We start from the raw sequence: 27,603 nt of genomic DNA, 5'->3' as shown, positions 1-27,603 counted from the left end.
GTTGGTAGACAGCAACCACCCAGGGAGGTACTACCGTCCTGCCAAGTGAGTGTAAAACAAAAGCCTGTAATTGTTTTACATGATGGTAGGATTGCTGGTGTCCTTTTTTCTGTCTCATAAACATGCGAGATTTCAGGTACATCTTGCTACTTCTACTTACACTTAGGTCACACTACACATACATGTACAAGCATATATATACACACACCCCTCTGGGTTTTCTGCTATTTTCTTTCTAGTTCTTCTTCTTGTTTATTTCCTCTTATCTCCATGGGGAAGTGGAACAGAATTCTTCCTTCGTAAGTCATGCGTGTTGTAAGAGGCGACTAAAATGCCAGGAGCAAGGGGCTAGTAACCCCTTCTCCTGTATAAATTACTAAATTTGAAAAGAGGAACTTTTCTTTTTCTTTTTGGGCCACCCTGCCTTGGTGGGATACGGCCAGTTTGTTAAAAAAAAAAATGTGTATTCAATTGTCATATTATAATTATTATATTCAAGATCAGAATAGTCAAGTGATGGGAATTTACTAAAATATTAATATTTTCAAGTTCAAAATAGTGAGTGACGAGGACTTAATAAAAAATTTTAAGCGTAGAAATTTTCTTAATTACAGGAACAATGTATATCAGACCTAGTTCTCTTCAGTTATAATTGAACAAGTGTGCCTGATGGTAACCACTAAATATATAATTGGATTAGAGCACAATTTGGTATTACTTAATTGAAATATTGTACATTTGGTTTGGTTGCCTCGCAGTATAATCAAAATTCGTAAAACAAGGATCACCTAAATCAGGCTGTTGGTGCTAGCATGCAACAAGTTCACAGTCATCACAACTTGGCTGATCAAACAATTCATGGGTAAAAATACACTTGCTTATTACTGGCAGTTTATTCTTTTCATACTTCATGTCTTTGCTCTCCTTACATGAAAAAAAAGGCAGTACACTCCATATCTACTTAAGAGTCGACCTAATTTAGTTTATCCTTTGCTGTAGATTATCTTGTTAGGATCCTTTGAAGCAATATCTTCACACTCATCTACTGATTATATACTATTTTTCTTGTTTTTTTATCTATGTTAGAAATTTGTAAAAGCTTTGTATTGGTAATATTCACTTAGGACTACAAAAAAGTTCATTATGTGGCCCCATTAAAAGGAGCCAAAAATTATAATAAAAGTATATTATATATTCCTATACAGACAGCTCACTCAATGAGTAACTCTGATGCTGGTGAAGGGCTTTAGAGCCAAGGAATTGGAGCTGCCCTCATTTCCCTTTAGCAAACCAATACCTGCCACTTCTCAGTGGCTGTATGGCATCTGAGTTTAATTAACAGTTTTTGGTGTATATACACCGAGACAAACAGCTCTCGGTGATTATACACCGAGAAACATATGGTTCTCGGTGTATATACATTGAGACACACAGTTCTTCATGCATATACACCGAGAGACGTACAGTTCTCGGAGTATGTACAGTGAGACACATGCAGCTCTCGGAGTATATACACTGAGACACGTATAGTTCACGGTGCATTTACACTGAGAGACTTAGCAGTGGGAGACGGCCGACTTATTAAAAAAAAAATAATAATAATGATTTGATATTAGTGGTATTGGATCATTTATGTTATACAGTACCATTATGATTGCTGTTTTCAAAATGTAGGCTATACCCATATAGTACTTATACTGGAGTGAATGATGGTGAAAGTTTTTCTTTTTCGGGCCACCCTGCCTTGGTGGGAATCGGAGAGTGTGTTAATAAAATAATAAAAACTGTATTCACACAATGTCTTATATCAAGATATTGCCCCTAAGGATCCGACAATCAGATTCAACATTGCAACATAGAATTGTTACAAGATTTAACTGTATAAAAAAATCAGTGATGAGTATTTAACAATTTAATTTTAGATTGAAATCTACTCCTTTTCAGGTGACCAGTGAAGCTATAATGAAAATTCATTATAAGAACTCCAGTATCAAGAAAGTTAAAAACTTTATAGTCAGTTATATTATACACATTCTACATTATATACACTTTAAAACAGGACAACAGTTTCAGTATGTACATACACCAGTTGTCCTCTGTGTTACGTTTCCAAACGATGTGCTGAAAAATAAAAACGAAAAAAATTATGTAACATTTACACAAATTATATTTTATCTATCATACTCAGACAATTTTGGAACAAAAATATATATAATAATAATATTTTATGAAAGCTATTTGCTGTCTGAATAAAATATTATCCATGGAAAAGGATAAGATAAAGATCCTGGGTTGTGTAATGCCATCTGCCACTTTGGTAGGGTGGCCCCAAAATAGGAAACGCATTTATCATCATTCATTTACTAGTTGCCTTAAAGAATAAAAAGGAACAATACAAGGAACATAACCCTACCTATGTGGAAGATGACTGTTGCTCTAAAAAAAAAAAAAAAATTGTTCTCCATATTTTATTATTCCACAATCAACATTTTTATACATAGAGTTTGCTTAGCTATCATTGCTTTCTACCTGTCTTATCATAAGGAACCTCTGCTGCCTTTTCTATATTATTTCAAAGCATCTCAGTCACTATATATCCTCTACTTAATACCAGTCTGTTTACGCAAAATTTTATTTCCAACTTCCTTTAAAAACTGCATTGTGACTCATTTACTCGGTGTCTTCTCTTTCGTCCTCCTCTTTTGTCATTTTCCTTGCCTTGGACATTTACATTCAGGTGGCTGTGACTTGCTTGCACAACACATGGTCTGAATTGTAGATGAATGGTTCAGAGAACCAAGAAGTTGATAAATTAGACATGTGCAACACTTGGGTATCTTTAATGAAGAAACGTTTCGCCACACAGTGGCTTCATCAGTCCATACAAAGGAGAATGGTGAAGAACAGGAGGAACTTGAGGTAATCAGTCCCTTAGCCTTGAGTTAATGTAATCAGTCCATCAACCTTGAAAAGAATACAGCATATGTGAAGAAGTGGCTTATATACTGTAGGCAGACAATGAGGTGCAGCAGTCGTAGGTGGTAACACATTTTTCCAATGTGGAAGTAGGTCATGCCCAAGGGTTATGCAAGTGAAGAATTCCCAAGTATTAAGATCCCAAGAAGCTGCAGTGTCAGACAGGACTGTAGATGAATGGTTCAGAGAACCGACAAGTTGATAAATTAGACACATGTGCAACTCTTGGGTATCTTTAATGAGGAAACGTTTTGTCACACAGTGGCTTCATCAGTCCATACACACAGTCAGCCACACAGTGGCGAAACATTTCCTCATTAAGATACCCAAGTGTTGCACATGTGTCTAATTTATCAACATGGTCTGAAGTCAGCATTCATTGACTGTCCAACTTTTTACTACTTATTCCATCACTTTGTCTACAACCTAATTACTGCATTATTAATTATTACTATTGATTTTTTACACACCTGCTACCTCCCACCAAGAGAGGGTGATCCCCTTCTTCCCCTCCCCCACCCCCCAGAAAAAAATAAAGGAAACATTCAGCATCATTCACTAAACAGCTACTATGTCAGAAATGCACAAAAATGTTAATTCAAACAACTCTTTAGACTGCAACATCCCGACCTTCAGAGTATGAACAAGGGCGTAAGAAGGCACAAGGTTATTCTTATACAGTAGCGTGCAGAGAGCTTTAAAATAAACAAAAAGTAAATACTTACATTGTTTAGGTATCCTGAGTGAATCATTATCCTTGATGGTGACCTCATGAGTAACAGCATGAAACAGGTAACGCACCCGCAGATTCTTCTCTTCTCCAGGACAAGGATCATAGAAGCCCGGAAGTGAACACTGGAAATATTATAGAAGCTATATTAACAACTGCTATGTACACCAATTCAGTGCAAGATACAGTACTGATACATCAAAAATATAGATTATCATTATATTTATGGGAGCACTAAACCTGTAGAAGTTATACAGCATATGGTAAGTGGGAGGTAATCAGGTCTGAACCAAGGATAAGCAGGGTAGCACAATTCCTTACATCAAGACTCCTTCACAAGCATGAAGTCTAGCAGACTCAAATTTGGCAAAAAAAAAAAAGCCTGTTAGACCTAACAATAAGAAAGCAGGTCTGTGCTGTCAGTATGCACAATATACAAAAAACTGGGGCCATCACAATGCAATCTTAGTATTCCATTGTCTATCATGTCAAGCAGGTGCAATACTCTCACTCCAGGTAAATTCATTATGCATTATGTATGGTAGAGTTATAATTGAAAGAATTAAGAGTAAGACGGAGAATAGGATAGCAGATGAACAAGGAGGCTTTAGGAAAGGTAGGGGGTGTGTGGACCAGGTGTTTACAGTGAAACATATAAGTGAACAGTATTTAGATAAGGCTAAAGAGGTCTTTGTGGCATTTATGGATTTGGAAAAGGCGTATGACAGGGTGGATAGGGGGGCAATGTGGCAGATGTTGCAAGTGTATGGTGTAGGAGGTAGGTTACTGAAAGCAGTGAAGAGTTTTTACGAGGATAGTGAGGCTCAAGTTAGAGTATGTAGGAAAGAGGGAAATTTTTTCCCAGTAAAAGTAGGCCTTAGACAAGGATGTGTGATGTCACCGTGGTTGTTTAATATATTTATAGATGGGGTTGTAAGAGAAGTAAATGCGAGGGTCTTGGCAAGAGGCGTGGAGTTAAAAGATAAAGAATCACACACAAAGTGGGAGTTGTCACAGCTGCTCTTTGCTGATGACACTGTGCTCTTGGGAGATTCTGAAGAGAAGTTGCAGAGATTGGTGGATGAATTTGGTAGGGTGTGCAAAAGAAGAAAATTAAAGGTGAATACAGGAAAGAGTAAGGTTATGAGGATAACAAAAAGATTAGGTGATAAAAGATTGAATATCAGATTGGAGGGAGAGAGTATGGAGGAGGTGAACGTATTCAGATATTTGGGAGTGGACGTGTCAGCGGATGGGTCTATGAAAGATGAGGTGAATCATAGAATTGATGAGGGAAAAAGAGTGAGTGGTGCACTTAGGAGTCTGTGGAGACAAAGAACTTTGTCCTTGGAGGCAAAGAGGGGAATGTATGAGAGTATAGTTTTACCAACGCTCTTATATGGGTGTGAAGCGTGGGTGATGAATGTTGCAGCGAGGAGAAGGCTGGAGGCAGTGGAGATGTCATGTCTGAGGGCAATGTGTGGTGTGAATATAATGCAGAGAATTCGTAGTTTGGAAGTTAGGAGGAGGTGCGGGATTACCAAAACTGTTGTCCAGAGGGCTGAGGAAGGGTTGTTGAGGTGGTTCGGACATGTAGAGAGAATGGAGCGAAACAGAATGACTTCAAGAGTGTATCAGTCTGTAGTGGAAGGAAGGCGGGGTAGGGGTCGGCCTAGGAAGGGTTGGAGGGAGGGAATAAAGGAGGTTTTGTGTGCGAGGGGCTTGGACTTCCAGCAGGCATGCGTGAGCGTGTTTGATAGGAGTGAATGGAGACAAATGGTTTTTAATACTTGACGTGCTGTTGGAGTGTGAGCAAAGTAACATTTATGAAGGGATTCAGGGAAACCGGCAGGCCGGACTTGAGTCCTGGAGATGGGAAGTACAGTGCCTGCACTCTGAAGGAGGGGTGTTAATGTTGCAGTTTAAAAACTGTAGTGTAAAGCACCCTTCTGGCAAGACAGTGATGGAGTGAATGATGGTGAAAGTTTTTCTTTTTCGGGCCACCCTGCCTTGGTGGGAATCGGCCGGTGTGATAATAAAAAAAAAAAAAATATTATTTCTCAGTGACAGCTCCAACAATGAGGGCATTAATTCCAAGGATGAATTTTTCAGGTTCAAAGACATAATAACTGATGTTGGAAACAACGCTGAAAAACCCAATGACCCACAATCATCCACCTCTCAGGCCAGTGTGTCCACACCACATTAATGCCATAACCATAAGCTCATATTCTCCTGTGGCTTGGGCACAGATGTGAGTAGTGATGATGACAGTGATGTGCACTTTGATTTCATAGTAACTGATGGTTAGTCTAAAGATAATGGTGATAATTATTTGCCTGTGAAATATCAATTTATATGGTGACCCATGAGACCTGGTAGTACAATAAGTCCTCAACTTGCGAACATGTTGATAATTGTCTGTATTGTGTATAACAACATATCATTATTTTAAATATCATTATTGTGTATATCATTATTATACTTTTGTTTTACTTTTTGGGCCACCCTGCCTTGGTGGGATATGGCTGGTTTGTTGAAAGATCATCATTATGGCATTAGTTTGTATAATGCCATTATATATTTATTGTGTATATCATTAGTGTGAAACATATAAGTGAACAGTATTTAGATAAGGCTAAAGTGGTCTTTGTGGCATTTATGGATTTGGAAAAGGCGTATGACAGGGTGGATAGGGGGGCAATGTGGCAGATGTTGCAGGTGTATGGTGTAGGAGGTAGGTTACTGAAAGCAGTGAAGAGTTTTTACGAGGATAGTGAGGCTCAAGTTAGAGTATGTAGGAAAGAGGGAAATTATTTCCCAGTAAAAGTAGGCCTTAGACAAGGATGTGTGATGTCACCGTGGTTGTTTAATATATTTATAGATGGGGTTGTAAGAGAAGTAAATGCGAGGGTCTTGGCAAGAGGCGTGGAGTTAAAAGATAAAGAATCACACACAAAGTGGGAGTTGTCACAGCTGCTCTTTGCTGATGACACTGTGCTCTTGGGAGATTCTGAAGAGAAGTTGCAGAGATTGGTGGATGAATTTGGAAGGGTGTGCAAAAGAAGAAAATTAAAGGTGAATACAGGAAAGAGTAAGGTTATGAGGATAACAAAAAGATTAGGTGATGAAAGATTGAATATCAGATTGGAGGGAGAGAGTATGGAGGAGGTGAATGTATTCAGATATTTGGGAGTGGATGTGTCAGCGGATGGGTCTATGAAAGATGAGGTGAATCATAGAATTGATGAGGGGAAATGAGTGAGTGGTGCACTTAGGAGTCTGTGGAGACAAAGAACTTTGTCCTTGGAGGCAAAGAGGGGAATGTATGAGAGTATAGTTTTACCAACGCTCTTATATGGGTGTGAAGCATGGGTGATGAATGTTGCAGCGAGGAGAAGGCTGGAGGCAGTGGAGATGTCATGTCTGAGGGCAATGTGTGGTGTGAATATAATGCAGAGAATTCGTAGTTTGGAAGTTAGGAGAGGTGCGGGATTACCAAAACTGTTGTCCAGAGGGCTGAGGAAGGGTTGTTGAGGTGGTTCGGACATGTAGAGAGAATGGAGCGAAACAGAATTACTTCAAGAGTGTATCAGTCTGTAGTGGAAGGAAGGCGGGGTAGGGGTCGGCCTAGGAAAGGTTGGAGAGAGGGGGTAAAGGAGGTTTTGTGTGCGAGGGGCTTGGACTTCCAGCAGGCATGCGTGAGCGTGTTTGATAGGAGTGAATGGAGACAAATGGTTTTTAATACTTGACGTGCTGTTGGAGTGTGAGCAAAGTAACATTTATGAAGGGGTTCAGGGAAACCGGCAGGCCGGACTTGAGTCCTGGAGATGGGAAGTACAGTGCCTGCACTCTGAAGGAGGGGTGTTAATGTTGCAGTTTAAAAACTGTAGTGTAAAGCACCCTTCTGGCAAGACAGTGATGGAGTGAATGATGGTGAAAGTTTTTCTTTTTCGGGCCACCCTGCCTTGGTGGGAATCGGCCAGTGTGATAAAAAAAAAAAAAAAAAAATCATTAGTGTGAATAATGCCATGATTATATCATTATTATACACAAATCAGAAGGTCCCCAATGTGTTTGTAAGTTGAGGACTTACTGTATCCCTGTTGCTGTCCCCAAGGGACGTAATAGATCATGGGACCCAACTCCAGCGACTGATAGTGAAGATGTTGGTGCATCCACTGGCATGGGTAGCGAGCCACAAGCAATGCATGTGGCAGCAGATAGTGGGACGAAGAGCTGGGCAACACCAGTACCAGCCCTGGGAAGAAGTCATGCTCTATACCTCAATGATTACAGGTCATGGTGTTTTTATGTATCTCAAACATAAGTCAAGTGAGATCTTTTATCTTTTCCAGAACCTTGCCATCAAAGTCTCTCTCATCCTGTTCAAAGGAATATATTCCAAGAAAGAGGAAACACTTCATGGGAAAGTGGAAAAGAATTCTTCCTCTGTAAGCAGTGTGTGCTGTAAGAGGTGACTAAAATACTGAGAGCATAGGGATAGTAACTCCTTCTCTTGTATAAATTACTAAATTTAAAAAAAAAACTTTTGTTTTTAATTTTAGATCACCCTGCCTTGGTGGGATACACTATGGTTTCAAGCTGTTTGCTTTGTGTGACTGTTAAAGTGGCTTGGTATTAGACCTGTGTACACAAGAAGTAAAACACTGAAAGAAACCAATGAGTTATAAGGAATTTCCTAAGTAAATTCCTGTAGGTGAACATGACAGATGTGTGAGGTACTGTGCATGTTACACACACATATATGCCCAAGTTCAATGCAGGTATGATGAAGTGTAGGTGTTTCATGCCAATGATATATTGGCATTTCAGTGGCATGACAAACATGATGTGACATTGTTGACATCCATCCACCAGCACAAAATGAGACAAGAAAGGCTGAAGGGAAACCAATGAACAATTGTGAAATCAGCTGTTATGGTTTACATTAATAACATGTATTTAGTGGATAAATATGACTTGCTGATTAGGTTTGTTGACTGTGTTCAGAAATGTTACAAGTGGTACATGGGGAAGTGCTAAACCATTAGGGACACGTACAAAACATGGGGAATAAAAGTTATTCAGTTTTGATCCAAGAGAGGAAAAAGCAGTTTGTTTTTTTTATTCCTAGAATCAACATCCCTTCGCTGACATCAAGGCAGTCCACCTTGAAGAAAAAGTTTTGACGAGATTAATGGATAAATTTCAGAACTAGAAGAGAATGAGTATATAATATTTGTAATGAACACTGATGAAAGCCAGTACTGAGCCAAGTGAATGAGTGGCACTAGGGTGCACAAGTCAAAATACCTCTAAAACCACCTATTTTAAATTATCATCTGTAAAGTGTGCTAATTTAAGAGTCTACTTATAAGAATTTAAGAAAAAAAGAGCACTTTAGCAGGTCTACTGGCCCATGCTAGAAAAGTCCAATTCACACCCACCCACACCTATTCATACAGTGGAACCTCGGTATATGTACAACCAGCTCCCTACTTGAACAAAGCTCAGCACTCGACCAAACAAGTACGACCTGCCAGAACTTCGCTGTAAACTATTTCATGTTTCTTTGCATTTTTTTGTATTATTTGTATAAATAAGTCACTATGGAGCCTACGACGATTAGTGATAACAGCCAAGCAAACAGAAAATTGGTTGAGAAGAACTTGTTTGATACTCAAACAGAGCAGCACTCAGACAGCCTTCTGGAATGAATTGAGGTCATATACCAAGGTTCCACTGTACTCAGGAGTTTCTTCCACTCATCCACAACTCTTAGATATTCTCAACATACTTCAAATATACTTTTTCTTAATTACTGGCTTACAGTTACACACTCACCACTAATGTACATGGCCTGTCTTTGCAGATGAAAATTTAATATGATCAATTATGTGGACTCTTGGATACAACTTACCTTAGATGAGTCTTGTAATATTAGCTTAGAGTCTTTGACCAAACACTGCAGGGCAATAGTAACGTCAACCACTTCTGGTGACCCACATTCCTCGGTTGAACCTTCCACTACTAACTGCCCATACCAGGCTCTGAAAAATAAGGTTACTTTCTTACCAATCAAATGAAGTTACTCTGTTACCAGTCATTCATACAAGGAAAACAAAAGCCATAAATTGAAATGTTTTAAATTATAATTTAATAACCTAACACAAAGGAATAATACTATGACTTTCCTTTAAGATTTAATAAATAAATGACAATACCATTACTATATTTTTAACACGAGACATTTCCCACTGAAGCAGAATGAGAGAAAAGGTAAACACATTCACCACCTGTTCCCAGATTTTTATTTTATATGATCATCATAAGAGGAAAGTAATAAGGCTTCATCTGAGTGAGAAGTGGAAAGCTCCAATTATTGGATCAAGGCCCCTTCCACATGAAGACCCCCACCCCTACTTCCCTTAAAAGAATCATCAATGAAAGAAAAATTACCACAAAACAATAGTAACATAGATACCCAAGGCTTGGTAACTACCACTGGAAAATACTTGTGGTTGTTGATAATACAGTCAACTCTCTTAATAAGCTCCTCTACATAGTGTTACTTTTTGTAATTGTGACTGAGAAAGTGTATCCAAATAAACAAACTATTTCTTTATGCAGTTTACAAAATGTATTTTTTTTTTTTCAACAAACCGGCCATATCCCACCAAGGCAGGGTGGCCCAAAAAGAAAAACGAAAGTTTCTCTTTTTAAATTTAGTAATTTATACAGGAGAAGGGGTTACTAGCCCCTTGCTCCCGGCATTTTAGTCGCCTCTTACAACACGCATGGCTTACGGAGGAAGAATTCTGTTCCACTTCCCCATGGAGATAAGAGGAAATAAACAATAACAAGAACTAGAAAGAAAATAGAAGAAAACCCAGAGGAGTGTGTGTATATATATGCTTGTACATGTATGTGTAGTGTGACCTAAGTGTAAGAGGAAGTAGCAAGAAGTACCTGAAATCTTGCATGTTTATGAAACAGAAAAAAGGACACCAGCAATCCTACCATCATGTAAAACAATTACAGGCTTTTGTTTTACACTCACTTGGCAGAACGGTAGTACCTCCCTGGGCAGTTGCTGTCTACCAACCTACTACCTAGGATGTAGTTTATATGTAATAAAATATTGCTAAATATACAAGAACACCACTAGCATGCTGTGCATGTCCAGCAGTAATGCATGTGGAAAGGAATTCAAGTACATGCTATTCCATTTTGAATACACTTTTTCAATTACATTAAAAAAAAAAAAACTATACTCAGGAGCTTTATAACAGAGCTGACTATTTCACTTTATCCAAGATCTTGTGTGTGGGCAGGTTGTCAGGCGAGAGGAAAGGTAGTCAGGAGTGTTGACAGGTTGTCAAGGGTGTGAGAAGGTAGTGAAGGGTGTGGGAAGGTAGTCAAGAGAGTGGGAATGTAGTCAAGGGTGTGGGAAGGTAGTCAAGGGTGTGGGAAGGTAGTCAAGGGTGTGGACAGGTTCTCAGGGGTGTTGACAGGTTGTCAAGGGTGTGGGAAGGTAGTCAAGGGTGTAGACAGGTTGTCAGGGGTGTTGACAGGTTGTCAAAGGTGTGGAGAGGTTGTCAGAAATAATGGAGTGGAACGACTGCCTCCATATATCAGAAATAAAGGAACAGAACGGACTGCCTCCACACGTCAAAGCTTGTCCTAGCATGAGCCAGTTCAAGAAGATAGCCAAAATGTGTCTAATTAATGTAACTACAGAAAGGAAGGAGAGTGATTTCTGGTATAGCTAACATAAAGCACCTATTATTTTGAGTTTTACGACCCACTCACTGCGAGTTCAATCCCCGCCCATACCTTGATCTGATCATATCTTTAATGTTAATGTAAATAACTCAGTTTACCTTATTACTAATATATCTACATTTTTAGGTTATTCTAGGTAATCTAGGGCGAGTGATAACACTAGGAGGCAGCTCTAACGAGAACTCACACACACATGAGCTTTTAAATCTCTGCACAAAATTCAACTTAAACCAGCAAATAATAGAGCCTACTAGACTGGAGAATACACTAGACCTTTCTTCACTAACAATGATGATCTGATACGAAATATCACCATATCAAAAACAATATACACAGATCACAACATAATCGAGGTTCAGACGCCTTCGCCAAATTCAACTTCAACAACAAGTACATAAAGTGGGACCAAGTAAACCAAATCCTAAACGATATGAGCTAGGAAGATAGATTAAGCAACACAGACCCCAACTTATGCCTAGAACAAATTAACTTGGTGGCACTCGATGTATGCTCAAGGCTTATTCCTTTAAGAAAAAGGAGTAGATCTAAAATAGAAAGAGGCAGGTGCTCCCTCTACAGGCGATGTTAAAGAATATCAGAGCGGCTAAAAGAGGCCAATATATCTGAAATGCATAGGGAGACACTGCTCAGAGAAATAGCAAACATCGAACTTAAGATAAAGGAATCTTATAGGAGTCAGGAATCGCAGGAAGAACTAAAAGCCATAAATGAAATCGAAAGAAACCCAAAGTATTTCTTTTCTTATGCCAAATCAAAGTCGAGAACAACATCCAGTATTGGGCCCCTACTTAACCCTTTGACTGTTTCAGGGCCCCTCTCTGAAACTGTCATTCTGTCGCCAAATACGTATTCGAAAAAAACAAAAATTATTTTTTCTTATGAAAATGTTAGGAATATTTTTCTGAGTGTTTTAAGCCTTAAAAAATTTTTTGCCATCAGTACTTACCGAGATATAGAGTTGCAAAGTTTGCAGAAAGTGACGTGCGTACGGCAACAGTGGCGACTGCCGCCCACCCGGTATTCTTTTATTTACTCTAATATAAAGTTAAGAGAGTGGTGAAGCAATGTAAAAAGAGAGCAAATGAGAGAGTGGGTGAGATGTTATCAACAAATTTTGTTGAAAATAAGAAAAAGTTTTGGAGTGAGATTAACAAGTTAAGAAAGCCTAGAGAACAAATGGATTTGTCAGTTAAAAATAGGAGAGGAGAGTTATTAAATGGAGAGTTAGAGGTATTGGGAAGATGGAGGGAATATTTTGAGGAATTGTTAAATGTTGATGAAGATAGGGAAGCTGTGATTTCGTGTATAGGGCAAGGAGGAATAACATCTTGTAGGAGTGAGGAAGAGCCAGTTGTGAGTGTGGGGGAAGTTCGTGAGGCAGTAGGTAAAATGAAAGGGGGTAAGGCAGCCGGGATTGATGGGATAAAGATAGAAATGTTAAAAGCAGGTGGGGATATAGTGTTGGAGTGGTTGGTGCAATTATTTAATAAATGTATGGAAGAGGGTAAGGTACCTAGGGATTGGCAGAGAGCATGCATAGTTCCTTTGTATAAAGGCAAAGGGGATAAAAGAGAGTGCAAAAATTATAGGGGGATAAGTCTGTTGAGTGTACCTGGTAAGGTGTATGGTAGAGTTATAATTGAAAGAATTAAGAGTAAGACGGAGAATAGGATAGCAGATGAACAAGGAGGCTTTAGGAAAGGTAGGGGGTGTGTGGACCAGGTGTTTACAGTGAAACATATAAGTGAACAGTATTTAGATAAGGCTAAAGAGGTCTTTGTGGCATTTATGGATTTGGAAAAGGCGTATGACAGGGTGGATAGGGGGGCAATGTGGCAGATGTTGCAAGTGTATGGTGTAGGAGGTAGGTTACTGAAAGCAGTGAAGAGTTTTTACGAGGATAGTGAGGCTCAAGTTAGAGTATGTAGGAAAGAGGGAAATTTTTTCCCAGTAAAAGTAGGCCTTAGACAAGGATGTGTGATGTCACCGTGGTTGTTTAATATATTTATAGATGGGGTTGTAAGAGAAGTAAATGCGAGGGTCTTGGCAAGAGGCGTGGAGTTAAAAGATAAAGAATCACACACAAAGTGGGAGTTGTCACAGCTGCTCTTTGCTGATGACACTGTGCTCTTGGGAGATTCTGAAGAGAAGTTGCAGAGATTGGTGGATGAATTTGGTAGGGTGTGCAAAAGAAGAAAATTAAAGGTGAATACAGGAAAGAGTAAGGTTATGAGGATAACAAAAAGATTAGGTGATGAAAGATTGAATATCAGATTGGAGGGAGAGAGTATGGAGGAGGTGAACGTATTCAGATATTTGGGAGTGGACGTGTCAGCGGATGGGTCTATGAAAGATGAGGTGAATCATAGAATTGATGAGGGAAAAAGAGTGAGTGGTGCACTTAGGAGTCTGTGGAGACAAAGAACTTTGTCCTTGGAGGCAAAGAGGGGAATGTATGAGAGTATAGTTTTACCAACGCTCTTATATGGGTGTGAAGCGTGGGTGATGAATGTTGCAGCGAGGAGAAGGCTGGAGGCAGTGGAGATGTCATGTCTGAGGGCAATGTGTGGTGTGAATATAATGCAGAGAATTCGTAGTTTGGAAGTTAGGAGGAGGTGCGGGATTACCAAAACTGTTGTCCAGAGGGCTGAGGAAGGGTTGTTGAGGTGGTTCGGACATGTAGAGAGAATGGAGCGAAACAGAATGACTTCAAGAGTGTATCAGTCTGTAGTGGAAGGAAGGCGGGGTAGGGGTCGGCCTAGGAAGGGTTGGAGGGAGGGGGTAAAGGAGGTTTTGTGTGCGAGGGGCTTGGACTTCCAGCAGGCATGCGTGAGCGTGTTTGATAGGAGTGAATGGAGACAAATGGTTTTTAATACTTGACGTGCTGTTGGAGTGTGAGCAAAGTAACATTTATGAAGGGATTCAGGGAAACCGGCAGGCCGGACTTGAGTCCTGGAGATGGGAAGTACAGTGCCTGCACTCTGAAGGAGGGGTGTTAATGTTGCAGTTTAAAAACTGTAGTGTAAAGCACCCTTCTGGCAAGACAGTGATGGAGTGAATGATGGTGAAAGTTTTTCTTTTTCGGGCCACCCTGCCTTGGTGGGAATCGGCCAGTGTGATAATAAAATAAAAAAAAATAAAGGTTTCTTGCATTTTTCAATATTTTTCTGTTCCAGGTAACTTATGTGGCCTGTGAGACCAATGTAAGGTGCATTCTTCAAATATACACTCATTGTTTACAACACAATAACAGAACAAACTATCACTATTAGTTTGTGTATACACTTTGTTTACACAAACAATACAAAACAATGTTTATTACTATTGTTCCATAATATATATACATATGTACAGTCACTAAACACGTTCCTAGAACTGCTGCAGCTTGTGGAGCTCTTTGAAACATGGGTATATGCAGAGGGGCACTTCACACTCCTCACACATAAAACGAGTGTCTCTGCGTGTTTGTGGGCGTTTTGTGGTATGCATACATACATAACACCTCTTCTGAGCATTTTTATTGGCAGTAGTAGGAGGCAGTTGTATGGGGTAGTGATCACCAGGCCTGAAACGAGATGACGAGTGTGGGCGCTGGTCTATTGCAGGAGTTGCTCCTTGGTACTTTGCAATTATTTGTCTGATTACTGACAGGCAAAATTCACCATATTTTGGTGTTTTGTTGGTCTTCAACTTGTATATGTTATAAGCATTTAGCAGAGAGATATCAACAAGATGGAAAAAAAGTTTTATATACCACTTATAACTCTTGCGTACACAGTCTGCAAACCCAATCTGCATGTCACATTTGTCCACTAAGCGCATATTGAGGTTGTAGTCCATGACAGCTGCAGGCTTTAGAATGGGTTCATTGGTCTCTCTGTTGTGCCTGCCACTGTGTACCATTTCGTTTCTGTGAACTGATGTCAAAAATGTGACATCACATTTGTCATGCCACCGAAATGTCATGATGTCATTGGCAGCAAAGGCTTGCACCTCACCTCTGCGAGTGCCAGCATCGAACCTTGGTATATGTTTACGATTACGACGCACTGTGCCACACACGTCTGTCAAGTTCACTCGCAAGAAATCACTGAGTAAGGGGCTTGTGTACCAGTTATCAGTAAATAACATATGCCCCTTACCAAGATATGGTTCCATCATTGTTCGAACCACATCACCAGAGATACCCAATAACTTCATGGTATCTCTCAAAGTATTACTGCCAGTGTACACAATGATATCCAAAACTAGACCACTTCTGCAATCACACAGTACAAATAGCTTTATACCAAAGCGTTTCCTCTTGCTTGGTATATATTGCTTGAATGAGAGTCTTCCTTTGAATAAAATCAAGGACTCATCAATAACAAGCTTCCTGAAGGGATAAAAATACATGCAGCACTTTTGTTTCATGTACATAAGCACATTTCTTATCTTATATAACCTGTCGCTTCTGTCAGGCCTGGTTTTGTCTGAAAAGTGTAACATACATAACAGTATCAGGAAACGATTGACACCTATAATGTCACTAAAACCTGGAGTTGAAATCAGGTGTTCTGTTGCCCAGTATGTGGTGACAGTGTGCTTATACACATGTGGCATAAGCATTATTGTGGCAAAAAACAGGTACATCTCTGCCACAGTTGTCTCCTTCCACTTGTGTAGCCGTGATTTTGGTGAGAGAATTGTATTTGCCATGGTGTAATCACAGTATGTGTTTGCTTCCCTGACAATGATGTCCATCAGGGGTTCATTGAAGAATAACTCAAAGCAGTCCAGTTCACTGGCATTGTTCCCAAGTGGACAAGATGGCTTTATTCCACTTTGTGTTTCATCAAAGTCATGGGGACTGGGAACAAACTCGTCACCGTCCTGCCAATCCCAGATGTGGTCTGCTGGTGGGGTCTGGATATTGTACCGTGGTTGTGCAGGTTGTGGGAGTGTGGGGTAGGGTGAGGCTGGTTGTTGTGCAGAGTCAGCAGCGTGGGTAGTAGCTTGGCCCGCTGATGGTGCCACATGGGCCATGCCACCCTCACTATCACCACCACTGCCTGCTCCCTCACTCACATCATTCATACCCATCGTTATAATATCGTCATCTTCACTATCAGGTCATGGTGTAGGGCCACGGGATGTGCTCCCAGAGTTTCTCCTTCCCCTTGGAACAACATATGAAACACTACCAGACCGCATGCTACGTCGTACATACTGCCGCTTCACTGGGGAATATTCACTCTCACTGTCACTAGAACTGCTTTCAATGACCTTGAAATCACTATCACTATCACATTCACTGCTAACATCTGGGTGTTGTACACGACCAAATAGTTTCCTCTTTCGTCCTGGTACCAGCGAACATGAACGTTAACAAGCCGGCCCAGCACCAGAGGTGGAAGGTTGTGGGTCATCTGGGTTTTCATCACTAATTACGTTATCCTGGGCACTTTTTCCGGTAACACTCACTTCAAAACCCTGGAATTCACTGTCACTGACATTTTCATTGCTGTTAGAGCTATCACTTGGGAACAAAAGACCTCCAATCCGCCAAGGAGTGAGGAACTTCTTACCGAGAGGCATGATGAAAATGGACTAACAAGATGGCATTCCCACAATGCACCGCTGGGTCCCAGATTTTTATCACAGGGTGCACACCGACCACTGAGACCCATTCTCTCTCATGTAGGCCTACCAGGCCTTTCCCGCTTGATTTGAAGCCGCTAGAATTTGTGCGATAAATACGTCAGAAACATTGGCTCCTAAGACGTATTTATACATTGTAAACTGTCAAAGGGTTAAATAAGATGGGTCCTACACAGATGACAGCAAGGAAATGAATGAGCTACTCAAGTCCCAATATGACTCAGTTTTTAGCAAGCCGCTAACCAGACTGAGAGTCGAAGATCAAAATGAATTTTTTATGAGAAAGCTACAGAATTTGGTAAACACAAGCCTATCTGATGTTATCCTGACACTAAATGACTTTGAAACGGCGATAAATGACATGCCCATGCACTCTGCCCCAGGGCCAGACTCGTGGAACTCAGTGTTCATCAAGAACTGCAAGAAGCCCCTATCACGTGCTTTTACCATCCTATGGAGAGGGAGCATGGACACGGGGGTCGTCCCACAGTTATTAAAAACAACAGACATAGCCTCACTCCACAAAAGGGGCAGTAATGCAATAGCAAAGAACTACAGACCGACAGCACTAACATCTCATATCATAAAAATCTTTGAAAGGGTCCTAAGAAGCAAGATCGCCACCCATCTAGATACCCATCAATTGCACAACCCAGAGCAACATAGGTTTAGAGAAGGTCGCTCCTGTCTGTCCCAACTAATGGATCACTACGACAAGGTCCTAGATGCACTAGAAGACAAAAAGAATGCAGATGTAATATATACAGACTTTGCAAAAGCCTTCGACAAGTGTCACCATGGCGTAATAGCGCACAACGTGCGTGCTAAAGGAATAACAGGAAAAGTTGGTAGATGGATCTATAATTTCTTTACAAACAGAACGCAAAGTGTAGTAGTCAACAGAGTAAAGTCTGAGGAGGCTACGGTGAAAAGCTCTGTTCCACAAGGCACAGGACTCGCTCCCATCTTGTTTCTCATCCTCATATCTGACATAGACAAGGATGTCAGCCACAGCACCGTGTCTTCCTTTGCAGATGACACCCGAATCTGCATGGCAGTGTCTTCCATTGTAGACACTGCAAGGCTCCAGGCAGACATCAACCAAATTTTTCAATGGGCTGCAGAAAACAATACGAGGTTCAACAATGAGAAATTTCAGTTACTCTGATATGGTAAACATGAGGAAATTAAAACTTCATCAGAGTATAAAACAAATTCCAGCCACAAAATAGAAGGAAAAACCAACGTCAAAGACCTGGGAGTGATCATGTCGGAGGATCTCACCTTCAAGGACCATAACATTGTATCAATCGCATCTGCTAGAAAAATGACAGGATGGATAATGAGAACCTTCAAAACTAGGGATGCCAAGCCCATGATGACACTCTTCAGGTTGCTTGTTCTATCTAAGCTGGAATATTGCTGCACACTAACAGCACCTTTCAAGGCAGGTGAAATTGCTGACCTAGAAAATGTAGAGAACCTTCACGGCGCGTATAATGGAGATAAAACACCTCAATTACTGGGAGTGCTTGAAGTTCCTGAACCTGTACTCCCTGAAACACAGGCGGGAGAGATACATGATTATATACACCTGGAAAATCCTAGAGGGACTAGTACAGAACTTGCACACGAAAATCACTCGCGACGAAAGCAAAAGACTCGGCAGACGATGCAACATCCCCCCAATGAAAAGCAGGGGTCACTAGCACGTTAACCCTTTGACTGTTTTCGACGTATAAATACGTCTTACAAGCCAATGTTTCTGACGTATATATACTAAATATATACTAGCAGCTTCAAATCAAGTGGGAGAAAGCTGGTAGGCCCACATGTGAGAGAATGGGTCTGTGTGGTCAGTGTGCACCACATAAAAAAAATCCTGCAGCACACATTGTGTAATAAGAAAAAAAAAAAAAACTTTTTTTTTTTAATAAAACGCCGACTTTGAGGTGTATTTTCGTATAATATTTATCGTTGTATTCGCGTTTTCATGGTCTTAGGTGATAAAATGGAAAACATATTACAGAAATAGAGATGATTTTCATTACTTTGACGATGAAAACGACCTTGAAACTGAGCTCAAATTAGCGGAAATGTTCGATTTTTACCAATGTTCAGGAGTAAACAAATCACAACACACGTCCAATACACGTCAACTGGGAGTCCAATATTCTTTCACTAGTGCACTGATATTATTTATACCATTTTTACAATAATGCAGTAGTCTGCATAATAGTAAATTTTGTATTTTTTTGTATGAATAAAAAATAAAATTAGAAAGCAATAATAATATAAGAGGGGCCTAGAGATGTGACTAATGAACAGAGGATATGCTATTTTAGTGCCAAGAATGTCTACCTTGTTTATTCTGGACCATATTTTGAAACTGGCATCTTTTTTAAATTGCGTGAAATTGGCCAAATTGCCAATTTCTGACCACTATATTGGGTAGGTCAAATTGGTAAATGGGCAGTTTCTTGTACTCAGCTGATAGATAAAATGAAGTTCTAAAGAAATAGCTATGAGTTCGGTCAATTGGCTGAAAACAGGGCTCAAAGTCGGCAAAATCGCCGATACACATGTCGCCGATTCCGCTAACTTCGCGGGAGCGTAATTCCATGAGTTTTCGACCAAATTTCGAACTTTTGGTGTCATTACCATCGGGAAAAGATTCTCTATCATTTCATAAGAAAAAATAATTTTTCTTTTTTCGAATATTTGGCGACATAGCGACAGGGGCCTGAAACAGTCAAAGGGTTAAGAGACAATACAATAAGTGCCAGGGGCCTGAGACTGTTCAACTGCCTCCCAGCATACATAAGGGGGATTACCAATAGACCCCTAGCTGTCTTTAAGCAGGCACTGGACAAGCACCTAAAGTCGGTACCTGACCAGCCGGGCTGCGGCTCGTACGTTGGATTGCGTGCAGCCAGTAGTAACAGACTGGTTGATCAGGCGCTGATCCACCATGAGGCCTGGTCCCAGACCAGGCCGCGGGGGCGTTGACCCCCGGAACTCTTTTCAGGTAAACAGCTATGTATAATAATTTGTGTAACTGTATTTGTGTGTATCTATTCCCGAGTAAACTTACTTAAGAGTTAGATTTGATTACAACCTGCATAACATACCTGAAGTTTACCTGGAGAGGGTTTCGGGGGTCAATGCCCCCTAATTTCTTGGGTAGCATTAGCATAAGGATGGAATAATGTGGGTGGAAATAGATTTCAATACACAAATATCCAGACATAGGAGAGAGAAGTTTATGGCGACATTTTGGCTCAACTTCAATCATTTACAAGTTACAGTGTGACTTGTAAATAGTTCAAGTCATACCGAAACATCGTAATGACCTTCTCTCTCCTATGTGTGGGTTATTTGTGTACTGACCAGCAGGCCAAAACTAGGTCAGTAACACTGTACCATTTACTATCAACTCTGCAATAAAACAAACTCAAGAACATAAACACAAAAATCTAAATAACCAACAAGCAAATCCTTCTAATCACGTCTGTCAATTAATCATTCTGGAGGAGGTGGCCTTCGGACTATATTGAAATTTGTTCAATAATTATACTTTAAAAAACACATGTGAGATACCTCGGCGCACAAATTATCAAACTACATGTATGAACTCAAATTTTATTCTCTGTAATTTAAGAACATGTGGTAGGCAAATAATCCCGCCATAACCAAAAACATTGTGATCATAACCACAAGAAGGAACTTATATTTTTGGTAAAAGCGAGTAAGTGCATTTGTGAACTTTGGTCGGCAACGCTCCTCCTCCAGGGCCAGCTGCCTGAGCTGCTCCTCCTTTACGGCCAGCTGCCGGAGCTGGAACTCCTCCTCCACGGCCAGCTGCCGGAGCTTCTCCTCCTCCACGGCCAGCTGTCGGAGACGTTCCTCCTCCACGGCCAGCTGCCGGAGCCGGAGCTCCTCCTCCACGGCCAGCTGCCGGAGCCGGAGCTCCTCCTCCACGACCAGCTGCCTTAGCCGCTCCTCCTCCATGGCCAGCTGCCGGAGCCGGAGCTCCTCCTCCAGGGCCAGCTGCCGGAGCCGCTCCTCCTCCACGGCCAGCTGCCGGAGCCGGAGCTCCTCCTCCAGGGCCAGCTGCCGGAGCTGCTGCTCCTACATGGCAAGCTGCTGGACCCGGAGCTCCTCCTCCACGGCCAGCTGCCGGAGCTGTTCCTCCTCCACGGCCAGCTGCCGGAGCCGGAGCTCCTATTCCATGGACAGCTGCCGGAGCTGCTGCTCCTCCACGGCCAGCTGCCGGAGCCGGAGCTATTCCTGCACGGCCAGCTGCCGGAGCTGCTGCTCCTCCACGGCCAGCTGCCGCCGGACACGCTCTTCATCCTCGGCCTGCTGCCGGGCACGCTCTTCATCCTCGGCCTGCTGCCGGGCACGCTCTTCATCCTCGGCCTGCTGCCGGGCACGCTCTTCATCCTCGGCCTGCTGCCGGGCACGCTCTTCATCCTCGGCCTGCTGCCGGGCACGCTCTTCATCCTCGGCCTGCTGCCGGGCACGCTCTTCATCCTCGGCCTGCTGCCGGGCACGCTCTTCATCCTCGGCCTGCTGCCGGGCACGCTCTTCATCCTCGGCCTGCTGCCGGGCACGCTCTTCATCCTCGGCCTGCTGCCGGACCCGCTCTGCATCCTCGGCCGGCGGCCCACGCTCTTCATCCTCGGCCTGCTGCCGGAGCCGCTCTTCATCCTCGGCCTGCTGCCGGGCACGCTCTTCATCCTCGGCCTGCTGCCGGACACGCTCTTCATCCTCGGCCTGCTGCCGGACACGCTCTTCATCCTCGGCCTGCTGCCGGACACGCTCTTCATCCTCGGCCTGCTGCCGGACACGCTCTTCATCCTCGGCCTGCTGCCGGACACGCTCTCCATCCTCGGCCTGCTGCCGGACACGCTCTCCATCCTCGGCCTGCTGCCGGACACGCTCTCCATCCTCGGCCTGCTGCCGGACACGCTCTTCATCCTCGGCCTGCTGCCGGACACGCTCTTCATCCTCGGCCTGCTGCCGGAGCCGCTCTTCATCCTCGGCCTGCTGCCGGAGCCGCTCTTCATCCTCGGCCTGCTGCCGACACGACACGCTCTTCCTCCTCGGCCTGCTGCCGGACACGCTCTTCATCCTCGGCCTGCTGCCGGACACGCTCTTCATCCTCGGCCTGCTGCCGGACACGCTCTTCATCCTCGGCCTGCTGCCGGACACGCTCTTCATCCTCGGCCTGCTGCCGGACACGCTCTTCATCCTCGGCCTGCTGCCGGACACGCTCTTCATCCTCGGCCTGCTGCCGGACACGCTCTTCATCCTCGGCCTGCTGCCGGACACGCTCTTCATCCTCGGCCTGCTGCCGGACACGCTCTTCATCCTCGGCCTGCTGCCGGACACGCTCTTCATCCTCGGCCTGCTGCCGGACACGCTCTTCATCCTCGGCCTGCTGCCGGACACGTTCTTCATCCTCGGCCTGCTGCCGGAGCTGCTACTGCTCCACAGTCTGTTGCTGAAGCTGTGGAACTGCTTTTTCTGACCTCTGCCACATTTCTTCAAGCAGAGAAGTGTCAATCCCTCCTATCTTTGTCCGCTGTTGTAGACACTTGATTTTTAAAGGGGAGATCACTTTTTTTACCAAAACTTTATATTCTTCATTTTCGTCACGTCTGCAGAGGACTGAGAATACAAACAACCCGTTCTCAGTCATTTTTCTTATCTCCTGCACTTCCGTTATTATGCTTGTGTACACCTTTTTCAGGGTAGGTGACTTGGTACCGTTAATAGCTTCCCAGATGAAGTTGGTTACGTTTTAAATACATATATCACCGGGTATTTCAACGGTTACCGCTCCCTTGATACTCATGTCGGAAAATTCCGGCAGTAGTCTTAGGGCCTGGAGTCGTCGCTCCTCAATCACGGCCTCCTGCCTCAGCCGCTCCTCTTCGAGGGCCTTCTGGCGGAGTCGTTCCTTCTCCATGGCCTTCTGGCGGAGTCGTTCCTCCTGTTACATTTCTTCAAGGAGGGAAGTGTCGATCCCTCCTATCTTTGCTCGCATCTGAAGAGACTTAATTTTCAGAGGAGGAACAACAGTTTTTAACACTATTTTATAATCCTCGTCTTCCTCCCGCCTGCACAATACTGAAAAAACAAACAACCCATTCTCATCCATTTTCCTTAGCTGTTTTAGCTCGGTTATTATGCTTTAGCATACGCTTTTCAGGGAAGGTGATTTCGTTCCATTAATTCGTTCCAAAATAAAGTTGCAAACATCTTGCTAATAAGCGTCGCCGGGCATCTCAAGTGTTACACCGCCCTTGACGCACAAACCAGAAAATTAATCTTTAATATTCATTTTGTTTCGATCAGTGACAACTGAAATACAATATTAACTAAAGATATCACCACCACGTTCATGTTCATAGTAACTATAAACTTTATAGTTACATCAGAACTAACATAATATTTTTGTGAATATATTATAGATACCATGTAGTGAATGTATAAGAGGTAAGATGTAGTGAATGTATTATAAGATGTAGTGAATGTATTATAAGATGTAGTGAATGTATTATAAGATGTAGTGAATGTATTATAAGATGTAGTGAATGTATTATAAGATGTAGTGAATGTATTATAAGATGTAGTGAATGTATTATAAGATGTAGTGAATGTATAAGAGTTAAGATGTAGTGAATGTATAAGAGGTAAGATGTAGTGAATGTATTATAGTTATGATGTAGTGAATGTATTATAGTTAAGATGTAGTGAATGTATTATAGTTAAGATGTAGTGAATGTATTATAAGATGTAGTGAATGTATTATAGTTAAGATGTAGTGAATGTATTATAGTTAAGATGTAGTGTAGCTACACACACTAGTGAAGCTACATACACTACAGTAGTGCAGCTACATACACTACAGTAGTGTAGCTACATACACTAGAGTAGTGTAGCTACATACAATACAGTAGTGCAGCTACATACAATACAGTAGTGCAGCTACATACACTACAGTAGTGTAGCTACATACACTACAGTAGTGTAGCTACATACAATACAGTAGTGCAGCTACATACAATACAGTAGTGCAGCTACATACACTACAGTAGTGTAGCTACATACACTACAGTAGTGTAGCTACATACACTACAGTAGTGTAGCTACATACACTACAGTAGTGTAGCTACATACACTACAGTAGTGCAGCTACATACAATACAGTAGTGCAGCTACATACAATACAGTAGTGTAGCTACATACACTACAGTAGTGCAGCTACATACAATACAGTAGTGCAGCTACATACACTACAGTAGTGCAGCTACATACACTACTGTAGTGCGTGTAGCTGCACTACTGTAGTGCGTGTAGCTGCACTACTGTAGTGTATGTAGCTACACTACTGTAGTGTATGTAGCTACACTACTGTAGTGTATGTAGCTGCACTACTGTAGTGTATGTAGCTGCACTACTGTAGTGTATGTAGCTACACTACTGTAGTGTATGTAGCTACACTACTGTAGTGTATGTAGCTACACTACTGTAGTGTGTGTAGCTACACTACTGTAGTGTATGTAGCTACACTACTGTAGTGTATGTAGCTACACTACTGTAGTGTGTGTAGCTACACTACTGTAGTGTATGTAGCTACACTACTGTAGTGTATGTAGCTACACTACTGTAGTGTGTGTAGCTACACTACTGTAGTGTGTGTAGCTACACTACTGTAGTGTGTGTAGCTACACTACTGTAGTGTATGTAGCTACACTACTGTAGTGTATGTAGCTACACTACTGTAGTGTATGTAGCTACACTACTGCAGTGTATGTAGCTACACTACTGTAGTGTATGTAGCTACACTACTGTAGTGTATGTAGCTACACTACTGTAGTGTATGTAGCTACACTACTGTAGTGTATGTAGCTACACTACTGTAGTGTATGTAGCTACACTACTGTAGTGTATGTAGCTACACTACTGTAGTGTATGTAGCTACACTACTGTAGTGTATGTAGCTACACTACTGTAGTGTATGTAGCTACACTACTGTAGTGTATGTAGCTACACTACTGTAGTGTATGTAGCTACACTACTGTAGTGTATGTAGCTACACTACTGTAGTGTATGTAGCTACACTACTGTAGTGTATGTAGCTACACTACTGTAGTGTATGTAGCTACACTACTGTAGTGTATGTAGCTACACTACTGTAGTGTATGTAGCTACACTACTGTAGTGAGTGCGTCTTTATGGCTGCCTGCACTTGTCACATAATGACATACATGTATTTTATTCATTCTAGAGTATATATCAGGTTTCTATGTCATTTATATTGTTTATTGTCATATTAGACGAATTGTGATAGATAAATAAACCATAGAGTTGATGTCAGGGAAATTACGTATTGAAGAACAGAATTCCACTGGAACAGATTAATTCTATTTCAATTAATTTAAATGAGTAAAATCGACTCTGCAAACGAGCAAATCCTGAGGCGAGCAAAGTCAAGGAACGGATTAAACTCGCAAGTAGAGGTTGTACTGTAGAATGACACAGAGAGCGTATAAATCTGTAGTGGAAGGAAGGTGGGGTAGGAGTCGTCCTCGAAAAGGTTGGAGGGAGGGGGTAAAGGAGGTTTTGTGGGCGAAGGGCTTGGACTTCCAGCAGGCGTGCATGAGCGTGTTCGATAGGAGTGAATGGAGACGAATGGTATTTGGGACCTGACGATCTGTTGGAGTGTAAGTAGGGTAATATTTAGTGAAGGGATTCAGGGAAACCGGTTATTTTTATATAGCCGGACTCGAGTCCTGGAAATGGGAAGTACAATGCCTGCACTTTAAAGGAGGGGTTTTGGGATATTAGCAGTTTGGCGGGATATGTTGTGTATCTTTATACGTATATGCTTCTAAACTGTTGTATTCTGAGCACCTCTGCAAAAAGAGTGGTTATGTTTGAGTGAGGTGAAAGTGTTGAATGATGATGAAAGTATTTTCTTTTTGGGGATTTTCTTTCTTTTTGGATCACCCTGCCTCGGTGGGAGACAGCCGACTTGTTGAAAAAAAAAAAAATGTACTCCGATAATTATACTTGTGTGTAATTGTACCTAAATAAACTTACACACTGTGCTGGCATGCAGGTACACTTTAAAATCACTAAAAGTGTCTTATTAATCTTGAGGACGTCATATTAACCCGTAAACGATCCAAACGTATATATACGTTTTTTCAACATTTGAAAGTATGTAGAAAAAGTAGATCTTTTTTTTTTTTACATTTGAAATTGTGTAAAAAAATTTGATCTATTTTTTTGTTTGAAAATATGTAAAAAAAAAAAAAACGTAGATCTACATTTGGAGCACTACACATGTGAACGTAGATCTGCTTGGACCATTTACGGGTTAATAATGACAATAATAATACACAATAATAGTCACTCTGAGGCGTATTAAATGTCACGTACTACAGTGGACCCCCGTCTTACAAACGCATCGCGTTACGTTAAATCCGCCGTACAAAGCATTTGAACGCAAAAAAATTTGCCTAGTCTCACGATAAAAAACTCGCCTTAAGTGATTCGTCCGGGACGCTTCCCACGTGTGGCCTCAGCTGCCCCGTGGGTGCCAATGTTTACAAGCCAGCCAGTGTGGTCACATCCATGCATACATTCGGTACATTTCACCTTATCTCAGTGTTTTTTGTGCTTGTAACTTCAAAATAAGTAACCATGGGCCCCAAGAAAGCTTCTAGTGCCAACCCTGTGGTAAAAAGGGTGAGAATTAGTATGGAAATTAAGAAAGATTTTGAAGGGTTTGGGGCTAACCCTGAGAAGCCTATGCCAGTTCTGGAATCCATTGTGCCTACTTCAAAGATTAAGGAAACGTGTGCAGAGTGAGTTGAAGAGCAAACCTTTATGGATGAAAATCACCCTAACACAGCTATTGCAAGCCGTGCATGTGACTATTACAATGACAAAGTTGTGGCCCATTTTAGGCAAATCTTAAAGGAACGGGAGGTACAGACCTCTATGGAGATTTGTTGTGCGACAGAGGTCCAGTGACTCTCAAGCTGGTCCTAGTGGCATTAAAAGAAGAAGGGAAGTAACCCCAGAAAAAGACTTGCTACCTCAAGTCCTAATGGAAGGGGATTCCCCTTCTAAACAATAACTTCAACACACTCCCCTCCTCCCATCCCATCAATCACCACCAGATCTTCAATAAAGGTAAGTGTCATGTATTCTATTCTTAGTACAGTAGTAATCTGTGCATGTCTTCTTCAATGTGTGTGTATTAAAATTAATATTTTGTGTGGTAAATATATTTTTTTCATACTTTGGGGTGTCCTGCACAGATTAATTTGATTTCCATTATTCTTATGGAGAAAATTAATTTGCCTTACGATGATCTCTCAGGAATGGATTGATATCATAAGGTGGGGGTCCACTGTATTACG

The 27,603-nt window shown here is 41.8% G+C and overlaps 1 protein-coding gene across 2 annotated transcripts in view; it reads right to left on the bottom strand.

The window, feature by feature from the left end:
- Positions 1-878: 878 nt before the first annotated feature.
- LOC128704851 (dnaJ homolog subfamily C member 11) overlaps positions 879-27,603 on the bottom strand; it is a 95,260-nt gene continuing 68,535 nt past the window's right edge. For both annotated transcript variants that reach the window (XM_053800001.2, XM_070104375.1), the window contains 3 exons: positions 9,630-9,759; positions 3,702-3,831; positions 879-2,121 (listed from right to left, as the gene is read on the bottom strand). In XM_053800001.2, the coding sequence (XP_053655976.2) occupies positions 2,102-2,121; positions 3,702-3,831; positions 9,630-9,759 (280 nt within the window). In that variant the 3' untranslated portion in view covers positions 879-2,101. The remainder of the gene's footprint in view (positions 2,122-3,701; positions 3,832-9,629; positions 9,760-27,603) is intronic.

Source organism: Cherax quadricarinatus, chromosome 91 (genome assembly GCF_038502225.1).
Source record: "Cherax quadricarinatus isolate ZL_2023a chromosome 91, ASM3850222v1, whole genome shotgun sequence".
Taxonomy (NCBI): Eukaryota; Metazoa; Arthropoda; class Malacostraca; order Decapoda; family Parastacidae; genus Cherax; species Cherax quadricarinatus.
The sequence above is the reverse complement of the archived record's forward strand: the minus strand, read 5'-3'. Positions and strand labels throughout refer to the sequence as shown.